The sequence below is a fragment of the Coregonus lavaretus genome (assembly GCF_964263955.1).
Source record: "Coregonus lavaretus genome assembly, chromosome: 30".
NCBI lineage: Eukaryota > Metazoa > Chordata > Actinopteri > Salmoniformes > Salmonidae > Coregonus > Coregonus lavaretus.
The window spans coordinates 15262653-15281572 of record NC_140017.1 but is presented as its reverse complement, the minus strand read 5'-3'; the positions used below and the strand labels follow the sequence as shown (position 1 = coordinate 15281572).

Here is an 18920-nt window from a genome sequence, read left to right as displayed (position 1 = left end):
TCAGAGAACTAAATCCATTGTTTCAGATTGTTCTTCAAATACTCTTACAGAGAGAGTTTCCCACCTCTCTGCTGGCCAATCAGAGTAAAGACTTGAGCGTGATTTAGACTTACTCAGCCTATCCGTTGGCGCACAGGCTAGTCCCCGCCTCTTCTGTTACCAGGCATACGTTTATCATAACAACCTGTCATAGTGAGAAGAGCCAGCTCCCTTAGACACCATTCCTACGTCCAAGGAAGGTTCACAGATCACAAAGAACCAGTATATTCCAGTATCTGGAGACACAAATCCCTATCTCATCTTACCCCCCAAAACAGCTCTTCACATCAATCACAGCCTGCCAGGTGACACAACCTACATTAGCCCAGTCAAGAATGCATTCTTTCTAAGTTAGTCATCCCATCAATTATGAGAATAATAAATCTCTCACAATATGACTTGGGGGCATCATGCAATGACTTATGAATCATGAGATTGCAAAGTGCGCACGCTCCTCAATTTTCGCAGGCTGCACAGGTGAGCTACTGTGCGGTATTGAGGGTGTTTGCGAATGGCGATTTGATAAGGTACATCGGTTCAAAGCTAAAAAGTCAGAAGACTAGGAAAGTTGTTACGGTAACTCCTGGATAAGTAATGTAAAGTGGATAAAGCAATCGCGTTTATAAAGTTGTAGGGTTTCGCTGCACACACTATTTTAACTACAATAAACATCAGTTTATGTAAGGACATTCAGAAAGAATTGCGACGGTATGACTGACAGTAATGACATGGAGTCTCCGGTCGCAGAAAAAGGTACAGCAGAGGCAACGACGGAAGATCTCGGAAGCTCATTTACCTCCAAACGGTGGTTCTCGTCACTTCTCGCTGACAAGCCTTCTCCAGTTCTTCATAAACCTGATAACGGCGGTAATTCAATGGATGATGGGTTGTTCGTGGACCACGACTTTCCAATGGGAGATATGCGTCTTCATCCCGCGATGGAATGGAAACGACCAAAGGTAGCGAAGTATTACATTGTTATAAGTTTTATTAAAAAAGCACAAAAAAAGATATACCAATTCATAAATGAAAATACTTAATTTAAATGGAAACTTATCTGTCTTACAAAAGAAGTGTGTATTAATTAAACCATCGGACATACCATGTTATGTATAATTGCAATACACTGAGTGTGATATATTTTTGCATTGACAATAGGAGTGGAAGGATGTCTCTTCTGGACAGTTATTTTCAATGCATGACAAATGCAAGTTTTGAGGGGTGTGTCATATATTTCTCTTCCAGGTCCTATAGACGTGCTAACAATCATGCATGTACAGACTTGTACTGACAACAGCCATAACAATACACCCACAGATGCATATTCTATTAGTTGGATGGGTAATTTTTGGTATAGGGCCTAGCTTTTGTAACCCAAAACCAGATGTCAATGAAGTGGTGGTGAGAAACATTGGGGCAGTGTTCTTCCATCCTGGCCCTGATCCACAGGGTGTGCATCAAGCTCCTGATTACTCAATCATAGGTGGGTGCTAATAATGATCAGATAGAACAGAAAACCAGCTGGCTCCAGACCTCGTAGGGTAAGAGTTGAATACCCCTGCTTTTGCACAATGCTTTATGAATACAGGCCCTGGATTGAAGGCTACTGCATTAGGGCAGGACTAGGTCATAGTGATTTTATCATCAGAATGCTTAGCCAATTGTCAAACTGTCATGGCTAAATGTAAAAAAACAACCCTGAAACAATGTTTCCATACATTGTGAACATCCAATCCCAGGACTGGATAGAGCCAAGCCTGTTTGGCTGTTTTTTGTCATAAAGACACAAAGGTCTCCTTACCTACCTTATACATGTTGTATTTTCTTTGTTACTCTCCATTGAAGATGGAGTATTAGGTAAACAATGCCTGTCACTGTATATCTAGGCACTTTTTTCAGTTTATTTATCTATCATAAGCCTAGTAGTGTTCAGTCAATCATTAAATAAACCAAACTTTAAAAAGCAACAGTTGTCTCCACTACTTTAGATAACTTAAACAGAGTATATTTATGTCCCTGGTATGTGGTTATGCACTTCATTTTTCCCAGTAAAGGGGAAACTCCGCTAAACGTTTAAGAGGCATGTTGTGTCTTGCTTTCTCTCCCCAGGATATCTTCCCTTCAGCACAGTTCATAGTGGATGGAGCAACACGTATGGACGTGTGTCAGGGGGTTCTGAGTAAGTGGAACATGCCGTATGTATGTTGCCCGAAGCAGTGGCTTTCCACCTGCCTCTTAACATATTAGGGCCCTATTCAATCTGCATCGCGGAAATTTAGCTTTACAGCGTGATTGAAATTTAAAGGCAATGTTCCCACTTTACATTTACATCATTTAGCAGACGCTCTTATCCAGAGCAACTTACATTATCTTTTTATTTTTCATACTGGCCCCTGGTCGGAATCGAACCCACAACCCTGGTGTTGCAAACGCCATGCTCTACATCCCTGCCGGCCATTCCCTCCCCTACCCTGGACGAATTGTGCGCCGCCCCATGGGTCTCCCGGTCGTGGCCGGCTACGACAGAGCCTGGATTCGAACCAGGATCTCTAGTGGCACAGCTAGCACTGCGATGCAGTGCCATAGACCACTGCGCCACTCGGGAGACTTTAGTGGAGGCTGCATTCACAGTAAACTCTGCATATGTCTGCTCAATCGGAAATTACCTTAACATTTCTATTGTGGAATCTGTAACGCTGAAGCATTACAGATTGAATAGAGCCCTTAGTCTTGTTTCCAGCCATTGCAGTACCACAATAAGCAGGGATACGGTTGATCTGTTTCCTTATTACCCAAAGTTTTCTCCCATTGATGGAAAAGTTCTACCCAAGAGTACAGAATGGCATTGACATCATTAATTAATTGTATGTCTGACCTACTATACAGTAAACGCCAGGTGGCTGTCATCAAACTACTAAACATGCTCTCCCTTGACTTACCCAGTGAAGTGAATGTGATATACACTGCTCAAAAAAATAAAGGGAACACTAAAATAACACATCCTAGATCTGAATGAATGAAATAATCTTATTAAATACTTTTTTCTTTACATAGTTGAATGTGCTGACAACAAAATCACACAAATTATCAATGGAAATCAAATTTATCAACCCATTGAGGTCTGGATTTGGAGTCACCCTCAAAATTTAAGTGGAAAACCACACTACAGGCTGATCCAACTTTGATGTAATGTCCTTAAAACAAGTCAAAATGAGGCTCAGTAGTGTGTGTGGCCTCCACGTGCCTGTATGACCTCCCTACAACACCTGGGCATGCTCCTGATGAAGTGGCGGATGGTCTCCTGAGGGATCTCCTCCCAGACCTGGACTAAAGCATCTGCCAACTCCTGGACAGTCTGTGGTGCAACGTGGCGTTGGTGGATGGAGCGAGACATGATGTCCCAGATGTGCTCAATTGGATTCAGGTCTGGGGAACGGGCGGGCCAGTCCATAGCATCAATGCCTTCCTCTTGCAGGAACTGCTGACACACTCCAGCCACATGAGGTCTAGCATTGTCTTGCATTAGGAGGAACCCAGGGCCAACCGCACCAGCATATGGTCTCACAAGGGGTCTGAGGATCTCATCTCGGTACCTAATGGCAGTCAGGCTACCTCTGGCGAGCACATGGAGGGCTGTGCGGCCCCCCAAAGAAATGCCACCCCACACCATGACTGACCCACCGCCAAACCGGTCATGCTGGAGGATGTTGCAGGCAGCAGAACGTTCTCCACGGCGTCTCCAGACTCTGTCACGTCTGTCACATGTGCTCAGTGTGAACCTGCTTTCATCTGTGAAGAGCACAGGGCGCCAGTGGCGAATTTGCCAATCTTGGTGTTCTCTGGCAAATGCCAAACGTCCTGCACGGTGTTGGGCTGTAAGCACAACCCCCACCTGTGGACGTCGGGCCCTCATACCACCCTCATGGAGTCTGTTTCTGACCGTTTGAGCAGACACATGCACATCTGTGGCCTGCTGGAGGTCATTTTGCAGGGCTCTGGCAGTGCTCCTCCTTGCACAAAGGCGGAGGTAGCAGTCCTGCTGCTGGGTTGTTGGCCTCCTCCACGTCTCCTGATGTACTGGCCTGTCTCCTGGTAGCGCCTCCATGCTCTGGACACTACGCTGACAGACACAGCAAACCTTCTTGCCACAGCTTGCATTGATGTGCCATCCTGGATGAGCTGCACTACCTGAGCCACTTGTGTGGGTTGTAGACTCAGTCTCATGCTACCACTAGAGTGAATGCACCGCCAGCATTCAAAAATGACCAAAACATCAGCCAGGAAGCATAGGAACTGAGAAGTGGTCTGTGGTCACCACCTGCAAAACCAGTCCTTTATTGGGGGTGTCTTGCTAATTGCCTATAATTTCCACCTGTTGTCTATTCCATTTGCACAACAGCATGTGAAATGTATTGTCAATCAGTGTTGCTTCCTAAGTGGACAGTTTGATTTCACAGAAGTGTGATTGACTTGGAGTTACATTGTGTTGTTTAAGTGTTTTTTGAGCAGTGTATATCTATATATAATATTCCTTTACCTGGCCCTCTGTCCTCCCCTGCTCTCTGTTGATTAGGTGACTGCTGGTTCCTGTCTGCGGTGGCATCCCTCTCCCTGCATCGCCAGCTGTTGGAGCGAGTGGTGCCCATGGGACAGAGCTTCCAGGAGGGTTACAACGGCAGCTTTTATTTCCAGGTCAGCCTCAGGACATTAAACACACCATATTAGGCTGTACAGTATTTATCAAGGGGTTGTTGAATTTGCACTCCTGTAAATAGGAGATATGGGTGAATTACTATTTAGTTGGAGTTGGTTGATGCCCATCTCTGAGATTACAATTAATACCTGTGTGTGTGTGTGTGTGTGTGTGTGTGTGTGTGTGTGTGTGTGTGTGTGTGTGTGTGTGTGTGTGTGTGTGTGTCTGTCTGTAGTTCTGGCAGTACGGTGAGTGGGTGAAGGTGAAGGTTGATGACCTGCTGCCTACGCAAAAGGGCAAGCTGATCTACCTTTGCTCCTCAGAGAAAAGAGAGTTCTGGAGCGCTCTGTTGGAGAAGGCCTACGCCAAGTCAGTGTCTGTCTGTCTGTGCGATCTCTGGTGTTCTATGCATGCTGGTTTTTTTCTGCTATCCTGTCACACACACACTTCTGGATGCAGAAGCAAATTATTTGATCTTTTAACTCTGTGTTTGTCTAGAACTGTATCTCAATGTCATTCTATCTTGTCAGTGTAATTACCTCCTTTTGCATGTGGTTTTGAAGTTGCATAAGGCTAAAGTTGATAATACCAGGACGTACCAGTTTGTCCACTGCACTGGAATGCTGCTCTGGACTCTGACCTCGGAACTTACCTGTTGTGATTCACCCTCTCTGTCAGACTGAAGGGGGGCTATCAGGCCCTGAACATGGGCTTCCCCCACGAGGCCATGGTGGACATGACAGGGGGCGTGACGGAGGTGCTGACTGTGGCTTCTCTGCCCAAGGACCTGGCAGCCTTCCTCAAGCCCCTTCTGGCCAAGGGAGCCCTCATCAACTGTGCCAACTGCCAGGTGTGTGTGTGTGTACCGTTTCTGGGGAAGTTACAGGGGACGTAGTGATGAAACGTAGGTGCCAAGCTCATCTTTCTGATGGACATTTCTTTTGTGTGCGTAACCTTTCTATGTGTATTATGATTCAAACCCACAGAATACGGTGGTATAACCTTCTGTTCTACTTTGCTTACACATGAACATAAATGATGTTGTGTGTGTCTGGGTTGGTTTTCCCACAGGGCCCTCTTGAGCAGAGAAATGGGTTTGGAATCCTGTTCAGACATGCCTACTCTGTAACGGGGTTTGAAAAGGTAAGACTACCCCCTCTGCTGGATACTAAGCACTGTTGTCAAATTCACTCTCAGATTCACGACTGCACACCAAGGCCAATAGTATCCAAAAGCCGCCGGCCAAAACCTGCACACATTCAGTGGTGTTGGGTTTCCTGTATTTAATAGTCAAATAGGTTTTCAGGTTGGGTGACTCTGTCTCTTCCACTCCCTCAGGTGAAGAAAAAGTATGAGACTGTGGAGCTGGTCCGTGTTCACAACCCCTGGGGAAAGACAGAGTGGGAGGGACCCTGGAGTGACATGAATGGGTTAGCTAGCTATTAATCAAACCATTACCACTGTGTCTGTGTGTGTGTGTGTGTTTGGGGCAGGTTCCTCACAGTGTGTTTGTCTGTCCACAGGCCTGAGTGGAGTCATGTCCGTGAGGAGGAGCAGAAGCGTCTGGACAGGGTTCAGAAGGAGGACGGGGAGTTCTGGTAAGTGGACCTCTCTCTTCATAGACTCTCACTTTGTGCCTCCATACTTCACCTGTTCTCATATATTAATAACCTCTCTCTCTTTCTCTCTCTTTACTCTCTGTCTTGTCTCTCCCCCCTTCTCTCCCTCTCCCTCGCTCTCAGGATGGCGGTGTCAGACTTCCGTCAGAACTTCGAGTCGATGGAGGTGTGTCACCTGAGTGAGGAGACCCTGAGCAAGCCGGGCGCCACACAGAGACCATGGAACTGCACAATGCATCATGGGAGATGGGTACCACACATCTCTGCCGGGGGTTCTCCCAGAGGGGGTAAGAAAAGGCACAATCCTACTGACCCACACACACACACACACACCACAACTATGACAAAAATAATTTTCACTCATACATAATCAGAGAAGAATAGATTGATATCCATGTGTTTATTGTACATAAATATTAAGTATTGTACATCTTTATGTACTGGATATATGTGTGTGTGTCTAGGCTGGTTCTGGCAGAACCCTCAGTTCCACTTGACCCTGCTGGAGGAGGACGATGACCCCAGTGACCCTGAGCTGACCTGTTCCTTCCTGGTGGCCCTCATGCAGAAGCACCAGAGACTCAGAGGAGTCCACCTGGGCATCGGCCTGGATATCTACAAGGTACACACACACCTGCACATGAATGTATGCACATGTTCACAAACACACCCAACAGGAAATACAACCAGAGTAGATTTAAATGAGCCACACTAAATATGAGAGGGGAAGAAGTGAGGGAATATTTGAGTGTGGCAGAATTTTTCTCAGTGTGGAAATGTGTGTGTACACCCTACAATACCTACCCCTCTCTTCCCAGGCACGCTCAGAGTGCGCTTACCTGTCCTCTCTGGACCTGAGCTTGCTTCGCCCACTCATCAGCACCCAGGGTTACGCCCAGCGAACAGAGGTGGTGATTCGCGGTCGCCTGGCGCCCGGCCATTATGTCATCATCCCCTCCACCGCGGAGACCAATCAGCAGGGAGAGTTCATCCTGCGGGTGTTGACAGAAAAGGGCAACGATGCAACGTGAGTGGACCAGTCCATGACTGGAGGTTGGAGGAAGAGATACCTATGATAAATGTTAAAGTTTCACGGCACTAGGTCAAGAAAAGGCTCTCTAAATTACACTGAGTTTACAAAACATGAGGAACACCTGCTCTTTCCTTGACAAACTGACCAGGTGAAAACTATGATCCCTTATTGATGTCACTTGTTAAATCCACTTCAGTCAGTGTAGATGAAGTCGAGGAGACCGGTTAAAGAAGGATTTTTAAGCCTTGAGACAATTGAGACATGGATTGTGTATGTGTGCCATTCAGTGGGTGAATGGGCAAAGCTAAAGATTTAAGTGCCTTTCAACGGGGTATGGTAGTAGGTGCCTGGCGCTCCGGTTTGAGTGTGTCAAGAACTGCTTCACTGCCGGGTTTTTCACACTCATCGGTTTCCTGTGTGTATCAAGAATGGTCCACCACTCAAAGGACTTCCAGCCAACGTGACACAACTGTGGGAAGCATTGGAGTCAACCTGGGCCAGCATCCCTGTGGAACGCTTTTGACACCATACCCCGGCAAATTGAGGCTGTTCTGAGGGAAAAAGGGGGTGCAACTCAATATTAGGAAGATGTTCCTAATGTTTTGTACACTCAGTGTATATGTTTGTTATCCACCAATTAAAAAGTATGTTTTTCAAGTTAAACCGTATGATTCTGTATTTTCTTTGTGTTTGCAGGCCAGCTGAGAAGCCCGGAACTGAAGAAAACTCTCCCACACAGGTAGAAGTCATGGCATTGAAGTCCAAAGTATCCACAATCCATCACCACCTGTTTCCATTAGTATGAGTGTTTGTGATATGACTAAATGGATGATCCTGTGTGTTTCACTGGCAGCCCTCCTTTCCACACCTGTCAGCTCTGCCCTCTCCTGAAGCCACACGACAGCTCTTTAAGAAGCACAGCAACAAGGTGAGATAACGCCACCACCATTCTAGCCTAAGATCTGTAATATTTACTTTCTAAACTTATTTTCTAACCTCCCAACAGAAAGGGGAGTGTCGACCTTTGGAGCTTCTCAACCTGCTTACCGAGGCCATAAAAGGCGGAGGTAAGGGTCTGGCTCCAAACATGGACAGCTATCTTCCCTAAAAAATGGGAGCTAAGACACACCTTTGATTACCTTGTACACACTTCCCCTTTACAACAGCTTGTTACAATGGCAACTGTCAACCAGTAGCCATTGCCTCGCCAACATGCATCTGGGAAATTCTGGAAAACTGTACGAATCCCTCTACTGATTTAGTAGTCTTCCATAAGCCATAACCACTGTGGGAACATTCAGGAAGTAGTGACGTCACTGCAGGAGGAAGTCTTAACTGTTCCTAACGTACGTTTTGTCTGTGTGGCTTCCTGCTCTCTTCCTGGGCTGTGGCCTGCAGTGCTGGCGGGGAGCGAGAAGATGCTGGTCCTGGAGCACTGCAAGAGCTTTGTGGTCCTCATGGATGTATCCTTTCTCTTGGGGAAAGAAATACATGTCTGTCTCAAATAGTGTGCATCGTGTCTCAGCATGGCTATATGGTCAGTAGTATATAGATCAATAACCATGTTAATATACAGTGGCTTGCAAAAGTATTCACCCCCCTTGGCATTTTTCCTGTTTTGTTGCCTTACAACCTGGAATTAAAATTATTTTTTGGGGGGGGGGGGGGGGGGGGGGTTGTATCAATTGATTTACACAACATGCCTACCACTTTGAAGATGCACAATATGTTTTCTTGTGAAACAAACGAGAAATAAGAGACCCCCCCCCCCCCCCCCCCCCATTTTGCAGCAATTACAGCTGCAGGTCTCTTGGGGTATGTCTCTATAAGCTTGGCACATATAGCCACTGGGATTTTTGCCCATTCTTCAAGGCAAACCAGCTCCTTCAAGTTGGATGGGTTCTGCTGGTGTACAGCAATCTTTAAGTCATACCACAGATTCTCAATTGGATTGAGGTCTGGGCTTTGACTAGGCCATTCCAAGACATTTAAATGTTTCCCCTTAAACCACTTGAGTGTTGCTTTAGCAGTATGCTTAGGGTCATTGTCCTGCTGGAAGGTGAACCTCCGTCCCAGTCTCAAATCTCTGGAAGACTGAAACAGGTTTCCCTCAAGAATTTCCCTGTATTTAGCGCCATCCATCATTCCTTCAATTCTGACCAGTTTCCCAGTCCCTGCCGATGAAAAACATTGATGGTGTTCTCGAGGTGATGAGAGGTGTTGGGTTTGCGCCAGACATGTTTTCCTTGATGGCCAAAAAGCTCAATTTTAGTCTCATCTGACCAGAGTACCTTCTTCCATATGTTTTGGGAGTCTCCCACATGCCTTTTGGTGAACACCAAACGTGTTTGCAAATTTTTTTCTTTAAGCAATGGCTCTTTTCTGACCACTCTTCCATAAAGCCCAGCTCTGTGGAGTGTACAGCTTAAAGTGGTCCTATGGACAGATACTCCATTCTCCGCTGTGGAGCTTTGCAGCTCCTTTAGGGTTATCTTTGGTCTCTTTGTTGCCTCTGATTAATGCCCTCCTTGCCTGGTCCGTGAGTTTTGGTGGGCGGCCCTCTCTTGGCAGGTTTGTTGTGGTGCCATATTCTTTCCATTTTCTTAATAATCCTGAGAACCAAGGAAAATATTGTTTTTCCTAATCATATTTTTTGTGATTCAATAACTGTTTAGGGTTAAAAAAAGCATCCTACAATTTCCACATTTTAATTTTTATTTTTATTTTTTATTTTACAGCATGTCCACTGTAGTGGACAACAGGATCATTTGAGTACGAAAAGAGACACATTTGGTAGATACACATTTTTACAGAGTTCTTACAGATTACAGAGTTTTTATGAACTAAGAATACATACATTTTGGGCTGTAGATTGATTATTATCCAAGAATACAGACATTTTGATTATACAATACACATTAATCATTCTTGAATCATTTTCCTTACATTTCGCAAGGATAGCTTTACTATTAAAGCTTAACACTTTGTTATGTCCATATCCTTTGATTGGTCCCCTTGAATCCTTTCAGTGTTATTTGAACAATGAACATATAACTAATGTGTAACAGATTTATTTTGGATTTTTTCCTTCTGTCAAACTGAATCCAATCTAGCTTTTTCCTTCACTCTTCATTTTGTTCTTAGTATTTTCTTTGTTAGTGGTGAAAGTCCTGGAAGCAATTTCTCTTTTTGGTAATGCAGAGGAACATCTTGCATTTGGTACATCTCATGTACGTCTTGCTCTTGCAGCCCTTATTTCTGCATCTTTCTGCATGCTTGGTATCCATCATCTCAGGCATGTGCATGGCTCCTAGTCTGCGCACAGATGGCTCTGGTTGTGGGATCCTCATTTTAGATGGTGGCTCATACTCATCCTCACTCTCTTCACAGCTGTTTTCCAGTTCCGGACTCTCCAACAGCTCCTCAGCTAGGAGTAGTTTGAAGTCCAGGTACTGATGTGTGTTCTTGGATGGTCTGTGCAGAGCTTTGCTGTCAGACTGGTATTGTATCCAGGAGTTGGTGATGGCAACATCAAAGAAGTGACTGATCACGCGCGATGTCCACTTCTTGGTCCTGCTTGACATACGATAGAAGCTAAGCATGCGATCACAAAGATCTACGCCACCCATGTTATCATTATACTGCTTAATTACTGCTGGTCTTCTAACCTGGACCAGGTGCTTTTCTTTCTGGGACCATCTGGTACAGATGTCTTCTGGGTCTTTCCCATGTACAGTGGATGCCATGAGCACTGGTTTGTTGTCGAACCATTTTGTGATGGCCAGCTCAGGACTCTTTCTGGCCACTGACACTGATGTTCCTCTCCCCTCTTTTTTCAACTGTTTGTCTACTGGCAGCTGGCACAGCTTTGGGACACGGTTCTTCATTATAGTTCCAGTTGCAGGAAGGCCCTTTGCCAGCAATGCATCCAATAGATCTATGGTTGTGAAGTACCTGTCAAAGAATATGTGGCTTCCTGTTGGAACAGATTCAACCATGCGTAGAACTGCTGCAGCTCCAACTCCTAACCTTTGGACTGTAAAGGTATTCTTCCCTTGGTAGACTTCAAAATCAAGCATCAGACCATTTGGGGATGCAAGGACAAAGACCTTTAGGCCAGTAGGGTTTGGCTTGCCGGGAACATATTGCCTGACTGGACAACGGCCTGTGAATGGGATGATTTGTGCAGACCCTTTCTGGCTTTGCAAGGCTGAGACAGCCTTGGCGCACACGATCGAGTATTGGCCTGACTTTCCAAAGAATATCTGCCTTCTTTGTTTCCTCTGTTACAGCCAGGTCATTGACAATCTTGAGGGAATTTCTTATCCTGAAGAATCTATCCCTAGTCATTTTGCTACTTATGACTGGCACTTTAGTTTTGTTGGCCCAAAACATTTTAATTCTGGGATAGCCAAGGCAGGCCATGTGGACTGAAATGCCCAAGAAGATTTTTATTTCTTGTGGCGTGGTGTTCATGCACACTCCTTTGATTTGCAGCTCTCTTTGATTTGTGTATGTTGCCAAATCTTCAAAGACCTTGTTGTCAATGTACTGTGAAAAGTATTCAATTGGACTCCAGTCTGCACGTGTTGTAGGGTCATCTTGACACACAGGAAGCCCAGGTAACACAGGTGCAAATCTGATATGAAGGAAAAAAGAATAATAAATGATAAGTAATAACAGTTTAAATACTCAATGCAGCTGAATTTAAAATTGTGGAACTGCATCAAACATACATGTTACTCCTGGCCCACAGAGGGCGACGAGTTTCCTGTTCATCCCTGTCTGTATCTGTGTCTGTGTCTGCATCTGTCCCTTCAACTGAGCCTTCTGCATTGTCTTCCTCTTCTTCATCACCGTTTTGTATCACTGGTTGAAACTTATCCTCATCTCTCTCATCATCTGACAACTCCAAATCTGAATCTCCCTCGACTATTCGGTAAAGAATTCTTTCTGCTTCAGTTCTGTTTCCTACGACAATGTGGAGTCATTATTTACATGAAGATAGTCCTGATGTCCACTATAATTGACATTCATAAAATGGCAAATCTTTCAAAAGATACATAATTTAGTTGCTATCAGAACTAAATATATGATTCCTAACACCTTAATGAACAAGAAAATATATGATTATCATAGTAACAAAACCATAGACAAACAATATTTGACTTACCTCTCATCTTTCCATAAAATGTGCTTGTTCCTATGCCGTCCATTTTGAAAGGAAAGATAGAGGCGGTTCCCGGCCTCCCAGCCAATCAAATGACATATCACTGAAAAGCCCAGGATGTCCTCTGTACAGTACATCAGGAATTAAGAGACTTGCACAAAAGATTCCAAGAAGAGGGATGAAACTCAAATGTCCACTACAGTGGACATAAGTCAATGGGCTGGGTCTCAGGAGGATAATGGATTTAATGGTGCTCCGTGGGATGTTCAAAGTTATGGATATTTTTTTATAACCCAACCCTGATCTGTACTTCGCCACAACTTTGTCCCTGACCTGTTTGGAGAGCCCCTTGGTCTTCATGGTGCCGCTTGCTTGGTGATGCCCTTTGCTAAGTGGTGTTGCAGACTCTGGGGCCTTTCAGAACAGGTATATACAGTGGGGGGAAAAAGTATTTAGTCAGCCACTAATTGTGCATGTTCTCCCACTTAAAAAGATGAGAGAGGCCTGTAATTTTCATCATAGGTACACGTCAACTATGACAGACAAATTGAGGAAAAAAATTCCAGAAAATCACATTGTAGGATTTTTAATGAATTTATTTGCAAATTATGGTGGAAAATAAGTATTTGTTCACCTACAAACAAGCAAGATTTCTGGCTCTCACAGACCTGTAACTTCTTCTTTAAGAGGCTCCTCTGTCCTCCACTCGTTACCTGTATTAATGGCACCTGTTTGAACTTGTTATCAGTATAAAAGACACCTGTCCACAACCTCAAACAGTCACACTCCAAACTCCACTATGGCCAAGACCAAAGAGCTGTCAAAGGACACCAGAAACAAAATTGTAGACCTGCACCAGGCTGGGAAGACTGAATCTGCAATAGGTAAGCAGCTTGGTTTGAAGAAATCAACTGTGGGAGCAATTATTAGGAAATGGAAGACATACAAGACCACTGATAATCTCCCTCGATCTGGGGCTCCACGCAAGATCTCACCCCGTGGGGTCAAAATGATCACAAGAACGGTGAGCAAAAATCCCAGAACCACACGGGGGGACCTAGTGAATGACCTGCAGAGAGCTGGGACCAAAGTAACAAAGCCTACCATCAGTAACACACTACGCCGCCAGGGACTCAAATCCTGCAGTGAAAGACGTGTCCCCCTGCTTAAGCCAGTACATGTTCAGGCCCGTCTGAAGTTTGCTAGAGTGCATTTGGATGATCCAGAAGAGGATTGGGAGAATGTCATATGGTCAGATGAAACCAAAATAGAACTTTTTGGTAAAAACTCAACTCGTCGTGTTTGGAGGACAAAGAATGCTGAGTTGCATCCAAAGAACACCATACCTACTGTGAAGCATGGGGGTGGAAACATCATGCTTTGGGGCTGTTGTTCTGCAAAGGGACCAGGACGACTGATCCGTGTAAAGGAAAGAATGAATGGGGCCATGTATCGTGAGATTTTGAGTGAAAACCTCCTTCCATCAGCAAGGGCATTGAAGATGAAATGTGGCTGGGTCTTTCAGCATGACAATGATCCCAAACACACCGCCCGGGCAACAAAGGAGTGGCTTCGTAAGAAACATTTCAAGGTCCTGGAGTGGCCTAGCCAGTCTCCAGATCTCAACCCCATAGAAAATCTTTGGAGGGAGTTGAAAGTCTGTGTTGCCCAGCGACAGCCCCAAAACATCACTGCTCTAGAGGAGATCTGCATGGAGGAATGGGCCAAAATACCAGCAACAGTGTGTGAAAACCTTGAGAAGACTTACAGAAAACGTTTGACCTGTGTCATTGCCAACAAAGGGTATATAACAAAGTATTGAGAAACTTTTGTTATTGACCAAATACTTATTTTCCACCATAATTTGCAAATAAATTCATTAAAAATCCTACAATGTGATTTTCTGGATTTTTTTTCTCATTTTGTCTGTCATAGTTGACGTGTACCTATGATGGAAATTACAGGCCTCTCCCATCTTTTTAAGTGGGAGAACTTGCACAATTGGTGGCTGACTAAATACTTTTTTTTCCCACTGTATATACAGTGAGGGGAAAAAAGTATTTGATCCCCTGCTGATTTTGTACGTTTGCCCACTGACAAATAATTATCAGTCTATAATTTTAATGGTAGGTTTATTTGAACCGTGAGAGACAGAATAACAACAAAGAAATCCAGAAAAACGCATGTCAAAAATGTTATAAATTGATTTGCATTTTAATGAGGGAAATAAGTATTTGACCCCCTCTCAATCAGAAAGATTTCTGGCTCCCAGGTGTCTTTTATACAGGTAACGAGCTGAGATTAGGAGCACACTCTTAAAGGGAGTGCTCCTAATCTCAGCTTGTTACCTGTATAAAAGACACCTGTCCACAGAAGCAATCAATCAATCAGATTCCAAACTCTCCACCATGGCCAAGACCAAAGAGCTCTCCAAGGATGTCAGGGACAAGATTGTAGACCTACACAAGGCTGGAATGGGCTACAAGACCATTGCCAAGCAGCTTGGTGAGAAGGTGACAACAGTTGGTGCGATTATTCACAAATGGAAGAAACACAAAATAACTGTCAATCTCCCTCGGCCTGGGGCTCCATACAAGATCTCACCTCGTGGAGTTGCAATGATCATGAGAACGGTGAGGAATCAGCCCAGAACTACATGGGAGGATCTTGTCAATGATCTCAAGGCAGCTGGGACCATAGTCATCAAGAAAACAATTGGTAACGCACTATGCCGTGAAGGACTGAAATCCTGCAGCGCCTGCAAGGTCCCCCTACTCAAGAAAGCACATATACAGGGCCGTCTGAAGTTTGCCAATGAACATCTGAATGATTCAGAGGAGAACTGGGTGAAAGTCTTGTGGTCAGATGAGACCAAAATCGAGCTCTTTGGCATCAACTCAACTCGCCGTGTTTGGAGGAGGAGGAATGCTGCATATGACCCCAAGAACACCATCCCCACCGTCAAACATGGAGGTGGAAACATTACGCTTTTGGGGGTGTTTTTCTGCTAAGGGGACAGGACAACTTCACTGCATCAAAGTTACAATGGATGGGGCCATGTACCGTCAAATCTTGGATGAGAACCTCCTTTCCTCAGCCAGGGCATTGAAAATGGGTCGTGGATGGGTATTCCAGCATGACAATGACCCAAAACACAAGGCCAAGGCAACAAAGGAGTGGCTCAACAAGAAGCACATTAAAGTCCTGGAGTGGCCTAGCCAGTCTCCAGACCTTAATCCCATAGAAAATCTGTGGAGGGAGCTGAAGGTTCGAGTTGCCAAACATCAGCCTCGAAATCTTAATGACTTGGAGAAGATCTGCAAAGAGGAGTGGAACAAAATCCCTCCTTAGATGTGTGCAAACCGGGTGGCCAACTACAAGAAACATCTGACCTCTGTGATTGCCAACAAGGGTTTTGCCACCAAGTACTAAGTCATGTTTTGCAGAGGGGTCAAATACTTATTTCCCTCATTAAAATGCAAATCAATTTATAACATTTTTGACATGCGTTTATCTGGATATTTTTGTTGTTATTCTGTCTCTCACTGTTCAAATAAACCTACCATTAGAATTATAGACTGATCATGTCTTTGTCAGTGGGCAAACGTACAAAATCAGCAGGGGATCAAATACTTTTTTTCCCTCACTGTATACTGAGGTCATGTGACAGATCATGTGACACTTAGATTGCACACAGGTGGACTTTATTTAACTAATTATGTGACTTCTGAAGGTAATTGGGTGCGCCAGATCTTATTTAGGGGCTTCATAGCAAAGGGAGTGAATACATATGGACGCACCACTTTTCCGTTATTTATTTTTTAAACAAGTTATTTTTTTCCATTTCACTTCACCAATTTGGAATATTTTGTGTATGTCCATTACATGAAATCCAAATAAAAATCTATTTAAATTACAGGTTGTAATGAAACAAAATAGGAAAAACACCAAGGGGGATGAATACTTTTGCAAGGCACTGCAGGTTAAATGTATGCCAGAGTCTGGTGTAGTGGTCTAAGCTCACATATACCCCCTGGCAATGGGGGTTCGAGTCTCGGCTAGGCCGACTGTTTGAAGATCGTAGCTCCCAAAAAAAGGGCTGTGTAATGTTATGTATGTACATAGACATACAAAGGTAGGGTAACTTGTCCACCATGACCTCATTTGGTCTGCTGATTTACCAAGAGCTTAATTTTTCCATGCATTTTTGATGGACCATTTCCTTGACTGCAGTGGCAACCCAGAGACGGGGGTTAGCTCAACTAGACTGGCAGGGGTTCCAGGCACTGTGGGACAAGATCAGGAAATGGACGGTAAGGTCTAAACCATACTAAGCCGTCTGTCAGTGGAAGGGTTACAGTTTCAATCATTCTGTTCTTTCAATATGATGAGAAGATTGGGCAGTAGTTTGACTGGCTAAAGCATGATTTGTGTCTTTGAAGTCTAATTATGGTTGGCTAAAGGAAATATAATAGTGATCTGTAATTTGTGACTTTTCTGACTCAATCATGTGTGACTGCACTAATTCAATAATAATTTGACCCGTTCCGATGCATCTGAAGTGATTGAATTATATTTGTCTGAAATTATTCAGTCATGCTGGTCTTGATCTTCCACTTAACAACAGGATATATTCATGACGTTTGACATAAACAAATCCCAGTTGCTGGAGTACCCTGAAGTCTCACCAGCCTTGAATGCTGCAGGTAGGACACACTTATGATATAATGACAGAACTTCCATTGGTGCCTTTTAGGGGGCGCCAAAACACCACTCTCAATGTTCAGTCCCGATTGGTCCATATGAACAGCATGCCAACAGCATTTACACTGCTAAAACAGTAGGGGATGTGGTTGAACATGAGTTGATCTGTGCTCGTCTGGTCTGGTCTAGGCATGCAGGTGGATGACTTCGTCCTTCAGCTGATCGGCCTGCGCTACACGGAGCCAGACATGACGATCAGTTACCCCGGTTTCCTTTACCTGCTGATGAAACTGGACAGCATGATCCGTAAGGGAGGGCAGAGGTGGAGAGTAGGGTGTGGTCCAACAAGGGCTGAAAATAGGAATTTAGGAAGACTGATTGATGTGGGATTTAAAATGGGTGACGAGAAATAGAAGAAAGACTGAAATGTGTTACTTTTGGGGTGCACTTAGGAAAAAAATATCATAATAATAATAATCAGCATGGAAGAGCAAAATGTTGTTGTGTGTGGGGGGTGGATGTGTATTTGTATGTAGGCTAATTGGTCTAATTCATCATGTTCGCTCCATTCACAGATACATTTCAAGCCTATGACATTGTGGGAATGGGGACCATATCAGTCAGCTACAGACAGGTAAAAGCACACAGGACACAGATTATCAAAACATACTATTTTTCTCACAGCCTAGTAAACATGCAGAATATGACAGATTTAAAATGAATGAAAAAGCAGCTTTTGCATATGATCACACATCCATAATGGCCTGGACATCCATTTAATTAAATATTGATTTGTTGTGTCTCACCCTTTTTTCTGGTTGTAGTGGCTCCACATTACGATGTACAACTGACCCGTTCTCACTGGATTTCAACCCCTCCTCCGCAGGTTCAACTGGTTTTTGTTGCAGCATTGTTTTAAATAAAAAGTTACAGTAGATTTATTTTTGCAAGAAAGACTTTCAATTATTTGTGCATCAGATTTGAGTCATTCCATAACAATGCTACGTCATCATAGCAACTAAGTGCATGCTGTCATTCTGTTTAACTTTCTGTTGCCTCCTTTTCAGCAGACTGAGTAAGTGTAGAGAAGAGGACTTGGACACTGAATGTTTTTAAACATTTATGTTCTGCAGAGAGACCTTGACTTTTGGTATGAGAAAATATCTGATTTGAAGCTTCGCACTCTATGGACAGTCTTGATATATGAATAGTCAAAAAAGCACATACCAGACACAGAGGGACTAAGTAATTTCCTGTTGTGCCGTTAATACGCTTGTGTTAAATAACTCGGCCTGATTTCAGAAGCCAAAAAATGAGCTTGAAGAAGTACATCTGCTCATTTTGTACTCCTCTCAACACATCTAGAATAACTGAAATTAAGATCAATAAACATGATCAAAGAATAACAGATGTAGATGCACACCTTGAATTAATTGTCATTTTCCCTATGTATTAGCGTCACCTGAAACAGGCTGACTTCGGGGCTTTTTGAAAAAGGAGTTGCCAAATATAGGCATAACTGTCATTACAATGAAATAGAATTCATGAAAAAATGGATATGACGGTTTGATGTGTAATCATTTAACCGTGACATTGTACACACCACAATGATGCCTTATAGTAATGGCAATGGCGTCCAATGCCCATGGGATTTCTGTATAT

At 44.0% G+C, this 18920-nt stretch overlaps 1 protein-coding gene across 1 annotated transcript; it reads left to right on the top strand.

The window, feature by feature from the left end:
- The first annotated feature begins 489 nt into the window (after positions 1-489).
- Positions 490-18195, top strand: LOC311106275 (calpain-9-like). The gene is made up of 20 exons (XM_084148562.1): positions 490-998; positions 2149-2218; positions 4613-4731; positions 4968-5101; positions 5411-5582; positions 5804-5875; positions 6071-6162; positions 6256-6330; positions 6475-6638; positions 6816-6973; positions 7170-7378; positions 8081-8123; positions 8238-8312; positions 8391-8451; positions 8783-8847; positions 16799-16867; positions 17182-17260; positions 17448-17564; positions 17834-17892; positions 18083-18195. Exons 1-20 carry the CDS (start codon positions 750-752, stop codon positions 18107-18109), a joined length of 2109 nt encoding a protein of 702 aa, XP_084004688.1. The 5' UTR covers positions 490-749; the 3' UTR covers positions 18110-18195.
- The last annotated feature ends 725 nt before the right edge of the window (positions 18196-18920 follow it).